The sequence below is a fragment of the Pseudophryne corroboree genome, chromosome 2 (assembly GCF_028390025.1).
Source record: "Pseudophryne corroboree isolate aPseCor3 chromosome 2, aPseCor3.hap2, whole genome shotgun sequence".
NCBI lineage: Eukaryota > Metazoa > Chordata > Amphibia > Anura > Myobatrachidae > Pseudophryne > Pseudophryne corroboree.
This window is the reverse complement of record NC_086445.1, coordinates 283,144,540-283,156,897: the sequence shown is the minus strand read 5'-3', so window position 1 is coordinate 283,156,897 and position 12,358 is coordinate 283,144,540. Positions and strand designations below refer to the sequence as shown.

The window sequence follows — 12,358 nt, the reverse complement described above, 5'->3', positions numbered from 1 at the left end:
AAACCTAAAAAAATGCCCCATATTAATTATATAACTATAACTTGAATGTGTTTTGGTAAATAGCGTCCAAATACATATGCCCCTGGGTGTAGTATGAGTGGCCGGCGAGCGGGATCCCGGTGGCCAGTATGCCGGCAGTGGGACGAGCGCCAATGAGCCCCCAGCAGGCTTGCTGCACTCGCCACGCTGCGGGCACGGAGGGGTTTCTATTCTCCCTCAAGGGGCGTCGTGGACCCCCAAGAGGGAGAATTGTTGTCGGTATGCCAGGTGTCGGGATCCCAACAGGCGGCATACTGAATGCCACCCATGCCCCTAACTGTATACACGAGACCAGTCCAAGAGAACTCAGGGAGTAATTTAGACCTGATCACTGGGCAGCGATTTTTGCTGTCCTGCGATCAGATAGTCACCGCCTACAGGGGGGAGGGTATTTGAGCTGTGCAAGTGTGCGAACACATGTGTAGCAGAGCTGCACAAACTGATTTTGTGCAGTCTCTGCGCAGCCCAGGACTTACTCAGCCGCTGCGATCATTTCAGCCTCGTTCGGGACCGGAAGTGACATCAGACTCCTCCCTGGAAACGCTTGGACATGCCTGCGTTTTTACAGGCACTCCCTGAAAACGGTCAGTTGCCACCCACAAATGCCCTCTTCCTGCCAATCTCCTTGCGGACCTGATCGCAGGCTGTGAAAAAAGCAGCCCAGCGATCAGGTCTGAATTACCCCCTCAATTTGTTGATGACAAGTACTGTACCTGCACAGTACAAAGAGATAAAATGCAATAAGTAACTTGAATAGCACTTAAACCTTTACAATAGTATCATATAACAGCAAATTATATTTCTCTTATGTCCTAGCGGATACTGGGAATCCATTTAGTACCATGGGGTATAGACGGGTCCACTAGGAGCCATGGGCACTATAGACGTTTGATTAGGTGTGCTGGCTCCTCCCTCTATGCCCCTCCTACCAGATTCAGTTTAGAAAATGTGCCCAGAGGAGCCAACTCCTGAAGAGTTTTCAGTATTTATTTTCTAAGTTTGTTATTTTCAGGCAGGACTGGATGGCACCACCCTGCCTGCATCGTGAGACTTAGGGGGGATAACGGCCCAACCTCTCTCAGGGTTAATGGTCCCGTTCCCCGCTGACAGGACATTAGCTCCTGAGGGAACTATTCGCAAGCCCCAGCACAGCGAGCGTACATCCCCGCGGCGCGCCGCCACCCCTAACAGAGCCAGAAGAAAGAAGAGTGGTGAGTACTAACCCGGCGTCCTGGTTAGTGGGTCGCCGGCCATTACGGCAGTATGAGGGCACAGAGACGCGCGGCTTCTAAGCAGGGCGGTCTGTGTCACCCGACTGTGTACGGACACAGACGCTGAACAGTGGACACAGTACCCAGACTGGCAACAAAGCCATAAAAGGAGCCTGTCTCCATTTTATGCATATAGACACATACAGCCAGTATAAAGAAGAGCGGGAAGACCGCGCGCCATTGAAGAGGCGGGGCTTCACTATGAGCAGATCCAGAAGCTCACAGGCGCCATTTCCTTACTGCAGCTGACACAGACGCTGACTGACAGCGACGCGCTGCTCCTCCGGAGAGACTCCAGATTACCCCAGCGGTACCAGGGGGTCATAGCACGGGGGGAGCGATTATTACAGTACTAAGTCCCTAATCTAGGTACTTAGTCCGTGACCCGGCTAAGCATGGTATTAGCGATTAGGGCGCCGTGTGCTGGTTCCATACTCTCTCTGTGTCTCCCTGGAAGGGCTCTTTGTGGGTTAATTATGCATTTAACCTTTTCCTGTGTGTGTGTGTGTGTGTGTGTGTGTGTGTGTGTGTGTGTGTGTGTGTGTGTGTGTGTGTGCTGTCACTGTCACAGTATGTCAGGCAAAGAGTGTGTTTCATGTAAAGCACACTGTTCCTCCTCTCCAGGGGGTTCACTAGTGTGTACTCAGTGTAGTATCCCGTCCCAGGCTACTAGGGATGAACCAGCATGGCTGGACTCCATTAGGGGAATGATTTCCTCCATTTCTACTAAGCTATCTAGGAATGAGAAAGAGATGCAATACTTAAGACAGTCTATGACTGAGTTTATGAAAAAGGACTCAGTACCCAAACCAGAGTCTAAGTCCCATACTATTTGTCCGCAGAAACGTACCTTGGCCCATATCCTGCAGTCTGACTCTGATGATGAGGGGTCAGAAATGGAGGAGGGTGAGGTGGACTCAGAGGTGGGGGAGGGTACTCTGTCGCAGGGAATAGAAGCTCTCATACAAGCTATCAGATATGTTCTGAATATCCCTGATAAGGTGACCGAGGAGAGTGAGGAATCTCATTTTAATATAAAACAAAAATCCTCAGCTACTTTTCCTGTGTCAAAGGAACTAAATACCCTGTTTGAAGAACCGTGGGTTAATCCAGATAAGAAATTTCAAATCCCTAAACGGTTGTTATCGTTTCCTTTTCCTCCTGATAATAGGAAAAAATGGGAGAATCCACCGGTAGCGTATGCATTGGTCTCCAGGCTCTCAGGGAAAATTGTATTGCCTGTCCCGGGTGCAGCATCCCTAAAAGACGTGGCTGACCACAAAATTGAGATTACACTCAAATCTTTGTATACAGTTGTGGGGGTGGCCCAGAGACCCACTATAGCATGTGGGTGGATTATGCGAGCCACTGATAAATGGTCAGGTAATCTAATTGAGGGGTTAGATACCTTGCCTCAAGGGGAGATTATTTTGCTCCTGCAACATATACAGGACTCTGCGAACTTTATGGTGGAAGCCATGAAGGAGATAGGCTTGCTCAATGCACAGGCTACAGCTATGGCAGTGTCAGCACGCAGGGATCTATGGCTACGCCAGTGGACTGCGGATGCGGACTACAGTAAGGTGTGGAAGGCCTACCATTCACAGGCGAGGCATTATTTGGAGATGAACTACACAAATGGATCTCCAAAGCTACTGCAGGTAAGTCCACATACCTACCTTCTGCAGCTCGCCCTGCTAGGAAGGCCTATTCAGGATCCAACTTACAGATCTTTCAGATGGCCAAGTTTTTGGGCAAGGCCAGAGTTCCTCTACTGCCACCAGAGGTGCTAGAGGTAAACCAAGGAAACCAGCTACTGCCGGTTCACAGGAACAGAGTTCAGGCTCTGCTTCCTCAAAACCTTCAGCATGACGGTGGACCGCAATGCCTGAAAGACTGTCGAGTGGGAGCCCGGCTAAACTTCTTCAGTCACATCTGGACAAGATCGTGCCAGGATCCCTGGGTCAAAGACCTTATATCCAAGGGCTACAGACTGAAGTTCCAGGAGCTCCCACCTCACAGATTCTTCAAATCAGGCTTACCAGTTTCACAAGAGGCAAGAATAACCTTACAGGACGCCATTCAAAAGCTGTTACAGACCCAGGTCATTGTTCCAGTTCCAACTCATCTACAAAACAAGGGTTACTATTCCAGCTTGTTTGTAGTACCGAAGCCGGACGGTTCAGATACACCAATTCTGAACCTCAAATCATTGAACCTGTACTTATGAGTGTTCAAATTCAAGATGTGGTCTCTGAAAGCGGTGATCTCAGGTCTGGAGGAGGGGGAATTTCTAGTGTTTCTGGATATCAAGGATGCATACCTTCATATTCCTATCTGGCCGCCTCATCAGGCTTATCTACGGTTTGCAATCACTACCAGTTCCAGGAACTGCCATTTGGTCTCTCAACGGAACCGACAGTGTTCACCAAAGTGATGGCAGAGATGAATTTTCTACTCCACAAACAAGGAGTGAACATAATTCTGCACCTGGACGATCTTTTGATCAAGGCACCGTCCAGGGAACAGTTGTTGGAGAACATTAACCTCTCAACCAGAAAACTCCTGGATCACGGGTGGATTCTGAACTTACCAAAATCTCACCTAGAACCAACACAGAGGCTTCCTTTCCTGGGAATGATACTAGACACAGAGTCTCAGAAAGTAATCCTTCCCTTGGAAAAGGCAATGGTAATCCAGTCGATGGTTCGGGCTGTCCTGAAGCCAACCCGGATCTCGGTACATCTCTGCATATGGCTTCTGGGGAAAACTGTGGCCTCTTACGAGGCGATTCAGTATGTAAAGTTTCATGCAAGGCCTTTCCATCTGGATCTGTTGGACAAATGGTCCGGATCGCATCTTCACATGCACCAGAGGATTCGTCTGTCACCAAAAGCCAGGATCTCCCTTCTGTGGTGGCTACAGACTTCTCACCTAGTCGAGGGACGGGATTCAGAATTGGATTCTGCTAACCACAGACGCAAGCAGAGTTTGGGGCGCAGTCACCAAGGGGGTGCAGTTTCAGGGAAGATGGTCAAGTCAGGAAGTCGTCCTTCCAATAAACATCCTGGAACTCAGGGCTATATATAAAGCCCTTCTGCAGGCCTCATCTCTTCTTCAAAATCTGGCCATTCAGGTCCAGTCGGGCAATGTGACAGCAGTGACATACATAAACCGACAGGGCGGAACGAGAAGCAGAGCAGCAATGTCAGAGGTGTCAAGAATTCTCCTCTGGGCAAAAAAACACACCGTGGTGTTGTCGGCGGTCTTCATTCCAAGAGTAGACAACTGGGAAGCAGACTTCCTCAGCAGACATGACCTGCACCCGGGGGAATTGGGCCTTCACCCGGAGGTGTTCCGGTGGATGAGACGTCGGTGGGGAAATCCACAAATCGACATGATGGCCTTTCAACTCAATAAGAAGCTCAAGCGGTATTGTTCCAGGTCGAGAGACCTACAAGCAGTGGCGGTAGACGCTCTGACAACTCCGTGGGTCTACCAGCTGGTGTACGTGTTTCCTCCACTTCCTCTGATCCCAAGAATTCTAAAAAGAATAAAAAGGGAAAAGGTTCAAGCAATCTTCATTGCTCCGGACAGGCCATGAAGGGCCTGGTATGCGGATCTTCTCAAGATGTTGCTGGAAGATCCATGGCGTCTACCTCTTCGCGAGGATCTTCTGCAAAAAGGGCCCGTTCGTCTATCAAGACTTACCGCGGCAATGTTTAACGGTATGGAAGTTGAGCGGCTGATTCTAGCCAGGAGGGGGATTCCTAACATGGTCATCCCGATTATGATTCAAGTCAGGAGGGGGGTAACATCTAAACATTACCACCGTATCTGGAAGAAATATGTCTCTTGGTGTGAGAGCAGACAATACTCTGCGGTAGAATTCCATCTGGGATGTTTCCTGCATTTTCTGCAGTCGGGAGTGGATGTGGGCCTACGTCTAGGCTCCATAAAAGTCCAGATTTCGGCCTTGTCTATTTACTTTCTGAAACAATTGGCTTCACTCCCTGTTCTGCACATCCAACCTCCCTTTGTAACCCCCACGGCGCCTTGGGATCTCAATTTGGCGCTTCAGTTCCTCCAATCGGACTGGTTTGAACCATTACAGGAGGTAGACGTAAAGTACCTTACGTGGAAGACCGTCACACTGTTGGCCTTGGCTTCAGCAAAACGTGTGTCGGAGTTGGGGGCGTTGTCTTACAAGAGCCCAAACCTAATTTTCCATGAGGACACAGCTGAACTCAGGACTCGTCAGCAATTTCTTCCTAAGGTGGTGTCAGCGTTTCACATAAACCAACCTATGTGGTTCTGGTTGTTACGGACACCTGTGCTACTACAAAGTCTTTAGATGTTGTGAGGGCTTTGAAGATGTATTTAAAGAGAACAGCTCGTCACAGGAAATCGGACTCACTGTTCGTTCTCTATAATCCCAATAAAATTGAGTGTCCTGCTTCAAAGCAGTCCATTGCACGCTGGATCAGGCTCACTATCCAGCATGCTTATTCCACAGCAGGCTTGCCGGTTCCAAAATCTGTACAGGCCCACTCTACTAAGTCGGTGGGTTCTTCTTGGGCGGCTGCCCAGGGTGTCTCGGCTTTACAGCACTGCCGAGCAGCTACTTGGTCAGGTTCAAACATATTTGCTAAGTTTCACAAGTTCGATACTTTGGCCTCTGAGGACCTTCAGTTGGTCAATCAGTTCTGCAGGAACCTCAGCACTCTCTCACCCCAGTTTGAGAGCTTTGGTACTTCCCCATTGTACTAAATGGATATCCCCTAGGACGTTAGAGAAAATAGGATTTTAATTACCTACCGGTAAATCCTTTTCTCGTAGTCCATAGGGGATACTGGGTGCCCGCCCGGTGCTTCTTTCTTCCTGCACTGTTACTTGGTTAAGTAATGTTGTTTGGTTCAGCTGTTGCTGTTACTGTTTACAAGTTTTGGTTAGCATGGCTTTCCTCTTGTTATGGTTGTGCTGGTTCGAAATCTTACCTTTTTCCTTTTTCTATATCCTTCTCTCAAAGTATGTCCATCTCCTCGGGCACAGTTTCCTAGACTGAGTCAGGTAGAAAGGTATAGAGGGAGGCAGTAGCGGATCTTGCCAAGGGCAAGCAGGACTTTTGCCCGGGGCGCCGCCTTCCGGAGGGCGCCGCACCATGGCAAGATCCGCTACTGCTGTCCCCCCCGCTGCCCGCTGTGTCCCGCTGCCGCTACCCGCTGTGAAGGGAACTAGATGCGTAGCATCTAGTTTCCCTTCGTGGAGAGTACCTTTGCTGTGTGGTGCGCGATGACGTCATCGCGCACCGCACAGTATTTCAGTCGCGCTACTACTGTATAGGGGGCGTAGCTGACCACGCCCCCTGTATGAAGCCACACCCCTATTTCCGGCCCGGGCGCAAAACGGCCCAGAACCGGCCTTGGAGGGAGGAGCCAGCACACCTAATCAAACTTCTATAGTGCCCATGGCTCCTAGTGGAGCCGTCTATACCCCATGGTACTAAATGGATTCCCAGTATCCCCTACGGAATACGAGAAAAGGATTTACCAGTAGGTAATTAAAATCCTTTTTAAAGGTAGCAAATATAAACAAATCCAAATCTAAACAGGAAAATTCAATCACAGTTAAAATTAGTTTATGTTGCTTTTATATACAAGGTTCAAAGTAAGCTCCCATTCTGCAAAAAAACAAAAAAACAGATACACCAACTATTATTTACTAGCTAAAAAAACATTTCTACAATAATAATGTATAGGCCCGTCCAAGAAAATATAGGTGATAATGATCACCTTAATTATCGTACTTATATATACAGCCTGTCATTAGTCTTGCTTGCATGTCATTCTATCATTGTTGAGGCTGTGCAGCATTCACTTGGCAGGAACATATTTGACAATATTATACAATCATTTTCATGGACACGTTGCTGCTGAGCCAGTGTATATGAGCCCGTCATGCAATGTATGTATTCAGTAAACCTTTGTTCACTGCATTCCCATCATGATATGTTAACCAACCTTGGATATAATGTAATTCTTTACATTAATAAATACTAACTTAAAAGGGTCAGAGCATAGGAACAATCAGACTTACATTAGATATAGAGATCAAGAGAAATTGTACTGGACAGTTGTTCCAAATTGAAAAATAGGGAATTTTCCAGTATTGGATGTTTAAAGCCTGGAAATATCCCTAGAAATTACGGACAATTAACTCTGCAAGCACAAATCAACTGTCTATCGAAACATGTCCTATTGGAACACATACATTACCTGAATTTAAAAATATGCCTACATTTACCTTTAATGTATCTTCAACAGCAGTTCTGCCTTCTTTCCCCAGCAACACGCTGTATGGATAGAGTCTTTGGATGGTTCGTTGGGAGGACATCATAGGAAATGCATTCTTAGTTTGTAAAAAGACAAATATATTAGGCTCTTGTTTAACAAAATTGATAGGGTTGGACAGCGCAGTATTGATACAGGAGCACCTGTTTCACATTATCCCATCTATAAAATGATGACAAGGCCCCTGTACAAATGAGCAGTTTGCTATTGTGACAGACTGTACACACAGAACTTGCAATACATCAGGGAGTTCATTGAGAGTACAAACAGGGTGGTATTCCTGGAAAGCCAGACAAGACCGCAATAAAATCCAACCAATGTATTTATAGCATTCGCTACATAAACAAGTATCACTGTAATGTCTCAGCAAGGAATGCGTTGCTCTAAATACTTTCAGATGTATTTTTAGACTTACCATTAACTCTCCATGAAATGTTTGATGTTAAAAATTTGTATTATAACAGTCATAACAGCTATCCCAACTTTGTGGCTGCTCAACTTCATATTAATGGCCATTGGACGGAGAAAATAGCAGGAGAGATCACCACAAATAAATCAAATAATACCGTGTCAGCCTATTTACAAACATTAGAGAACCAAATGCTCCTGTACGGTTTTCACTGTCTCCGGGGCCTGTGTCTATCCCAACAAAAAAAAAAAAAACTATCCTCAGTTGGTAAAGTATAAACCAATCAACATTTTTTAAGAATTAAATATATTAATCTCTCTCCATTTCTTGTCAATGAGTAATAAAGATGGGAGTTTATTAGGAACTTTGTAATATGGAAAAAATAAAATATTTAATTTGAATTATTAGTTATTACTGCAGCAATTATGTTTCGTTATCTATAGCCCTCACTAGGCCTGGTTCAGAGATAATACACTAATGCATCTGCAGTTGCAATACCATAAGCAGCCGATGTGCAAAAATATGCTGCTGCAGTAGCTGCCTGAAATGTGGTGAGATGCCCATCTGCGGCCGGGATCACAGTTGTGGGCTGAGACATTGCCTCAAAAAGAGTCTTAGCACACCTGCATTTTTGCCACTATTCCTCATTAATTCCCCCCAAATGGTCATTGACCGTCAATTAATTTGTGAACGAATCCTCACTCAATCGCTCAACTCCATCTACAGTATATAAGCATTGCATACATTTCTGAATCAGGCCTACTCTCTCTTTGTCTACCATAATTAATTACATTCATGTACAGTATTTTACCACACTTAAAAGGTATATTTACTAACCAACCGGTTGTCAAAGCTACTGATCATGGGCGGGATGTAATGAACTCGGATTTCATTACATCCTGGCCCATATGCGGTTTTCAAAGGAAGATTTAAAACAGCAAGAGAAAATAAGATTTTACTTACCGGTAAATCTATTTCTCGTACTCCGTAGTGGATGCTGGTGACTCCGTAAGGACCATGGTGAATAGACGGGCTCCACAGGAGACATGGGCACTTTAAGAAAGAATTTAGATACTGGTGTGCTCTGGCTCCTCCCTCTATGTCCCTCCTCCAGACCTCAGTTAGAGAAACTGTGCCCGGAAGAGCTGACAGTACAAGGAAAGGATTTTGGGAATCAAGGGTAAGACTCATACCAGCCACACCAATCACACCGTATAACTTGTGATAACTTTACCCAGTTAACAGTATGAACAACAACAGAGCATCAGATCAACCCTGATGCAACTATAACATAACCCTTATTTAAGCAATAACTATATACAAGCATTGCAGAAGAAGTCTGCACTTGGGACGGGCGCCCAGCATCCACTACGGACTACGAGAAATAGATTTACCGGTAAGTAAAATCTTATCTTCACTAACGTCCTAGTGGATGCTGGGGACTCCGTAAGGACCATGGGGATTATACCAAAGCTCCCAACCGGGCGGGAGAGTGCGGATGACTCTGCAGCACCGATTGAGCAAACACAAGGTCCTCCTCAGCCAGGGTATCAAACTTGTAGAACTTTGCAAAGGTGTTTGAACCTGACCAAGTAGCCGCTCGGCAAAGCTGTAATGCCGAGACCCCTCGGGCAGCCGCCCAAGAAGAGCCCACCTTCCTTGTGGAATGGGCCTTAATTGATTTAGGCAGCGGCAACCCAGCCGCAGAATGAGCCTGCTGAATCGTGTTACAGATCCAGCGAGCAATTGTTTGCTTTGAAGCAGGCGCCCCAAGCTTGTTGGAAGCATACAGGATAAACAAAGATTCTGTTTTCCTGACCCTAGCCGTTCTGGCTACATAAACCTTCAAAGCCCTGACCACATCTAGGGACTCGGAATCCTCCAAGTCAGTAGTAGCCACAGGCACCACAATAGGTTGGTTTATATGAAAGGATGAAACCACTTTCGGCAGAAATTGTGGGCGGGTCCGCAATTCTGCTCTATCCGCATGGAAAACCAGATAAGGGCTTTTATGTGACAAAGCCGCCAATTCTGACACACACCTAGACGAAGCCAAGGCTAAAAGCATGACCACCTTCCACGTGAGATATTTCAATTCCACCGTTTTGAGTGGTTAAAACCAGTGTGATTTCAGGAAACTCAATACCACGTTAAGATCCCAAGGTGCCACTGGAGGCACAAAAGGGGGCTGAATATGCAACACTCCCTTTACAAACGTCTGAACTTCAGGCAGAGAAGCCAGTTCTTTTTGAGAGAAAATGAATAGGGCCGAAATCTGGACCTTAATGGAACCCAATTTTAAGCTCAAAGTCACTCCCGACTGTAGGAAGTGAAGGAAACGGCCCAGCTGGAATTCCTCCATAGGGGCATTCCTGGCCTCACACCAAGCCACATATTTTCGCCATATACGGTGATAATGTTGAGCCGTCACGTCCTTCCTAGCCTTTATCAGCGTAGGAATGACCTCATCCGGAATGCCTTTTTCTGCTAGGATCCGGCGATCAACCGCCATGCCGTCAAACGCAGCCGCGGTAAGTCTTGGAACAGACAGGGCCCCTGTTAGAAACAAGTCCTGTCTTAGAGGCAGAGGCCACGGGTCCTCTGTGAGCATTTCTTGCAGATCTGGATACCAAGTCCTTCTTGGCCAATCCGGAACAATGAGTATTGTTCTCACTCCTCTTTTTCTTATGATTCTCAGCACCTTGGGTATGAGAGGAAGAAACACATAGACCGACTGGAACACCCACGGCGTCACCAGTGCGTCCACAGCGATCGCCTGAGGGTCTCTTGACCTGGCACAATACCTCTGTAGTTTTTTGTTGAGGCGGGATGCCATCATGTCCACCTGTGGCAGTTCCCACCTACTTGCAACCTGCGTGAAGACTTCTTGATGAAGTCCCCACTCTCCCGGGTGGAGGTCGTGCCTGCTGAGGAAGTCTGCTTCCCAGTTGTCCACTCCCGGAATGAACACTGCTGACAGTGCGCTTACGTGATTCTCCGCCCAGCGAAGAATTCTGGTGGCTTCTACCATCGCCACCCTGCTCCTTGTGCCGCCTTGGCGGTTCACATGAGCCACTGCGGTGATGTTGTTTGACTGAATCAGAACCGGTTGGTCGCGAAGTAGGGATTCCGCTTGACGTAGGGCGTTGTATATGGCCCTTAGTTCCAGGATGTTGATGTGAAGGCAAGTCTCCTGACTTGTCCACAGACCTTGGAAATTTCTTCCCTGTGTGACTGCCCCTCTGAGGCTTGCATCCATGGTCACCAGGACCCAGTCCTGAATGCCGAATCTGCGACCTTCGAGAAGGTGAGCACTCTGCAGCCACCACAGGAGAGACAACCTGGCCCTGGGGGATAGGGTGATTAACCGATGCATCTGAAGAAGTGATCCGGACCACTTGTCCAGTAGATCCCATTGAAAGGTCCTCGCATGGAACCTGCCGAAGGAAATGGCCTCGTATGATGCCACCATCTTTCCCAGGACTCGCGTGCAGTGATGCACCGACACCTGTTTTGGTTTTAATAGGTCTCTGACCAGTGTCATGAGCTCCTGAGCCTTCTCCATCGGGAGGTAAACCCTCTTCTGGTCTGTGTCCAGAATCATGCCCAGGAAAGGCAGACGAGTCGTAGGAATCAACTGCGACTTTGGAATATTTAGAATCAAGCCGTGTTGTTGTAACACTTCCAGAGAGCGTGCTACGCTGATCAGCAACTGCTCCCTTGACCTCGCTTTTATGAGGAGATCGTCCAAGTATGGGATAATTGTGACCCCTTGCTTCCGCAGGAGTACCATCATTTCCGCCATTACCCTGGTAAATATTCTCGGTGCCGTGGAGAGCCCAAACGGCAACGTCTGGAATTGGTAATGACAATCCTGTACCACAAATCTGAGGTACGCCTGATGAGGTGGATAAATGGGGACATGAAGGTATGCATCCTTTATGTCCAGAGACACCATAAAATCTTTATAAAATTATAAAATTTATAAAATGATTAGCTCATTAACCAGGTGTAAAAGATGGCTTAGGATATGAAACCTCATCCAATTCTTGAGAAAGGTTCCTTGGAACCGAAACGCGTTGCTTTGGACTGAGGACAAATACATGTGGACTGGAGGTGAATTTATGCTGATAATCTGTTTGCGGTGGTGTTTGGCTATTTCAGCCCAGGACCACACCAGATTATTCATAAGCTAGCCCACCGCAACACAGGGAGAGGGTGAGAGCTTCTTTTCTGTTACAACAAAGCACAAGTCACTTTTGGAATTCGTCAGTTCACATTGCACTTGC

General features: G+C 47.1%; 1 protein-coding gene across 2 annotated transcripts in view; it reads right to left on the bottom strand.

Annotated features, from left to right (window-relative positions):
* The window catches only part of VWA8 (von Willebrand factor A domain containing 8), an 875,413-nt gene that overhangs the window by 615,807 nt on the left and 247,248 nt on the right, over positions 1–12,358 (bottom strand). For both annotated transcript variants that reach the window (XM_063952874.1, XM_063952875.1), the window contains exon 10: positions 7,614–7,718. In XM_063952874.1, the coding sequence (XP_063808944.1) occupies positions 7,614–7,718 (105 nt within the window). The remainder of the gene's footprint in view (positions 1–7,613; positions 7,719–12,358) is intronic.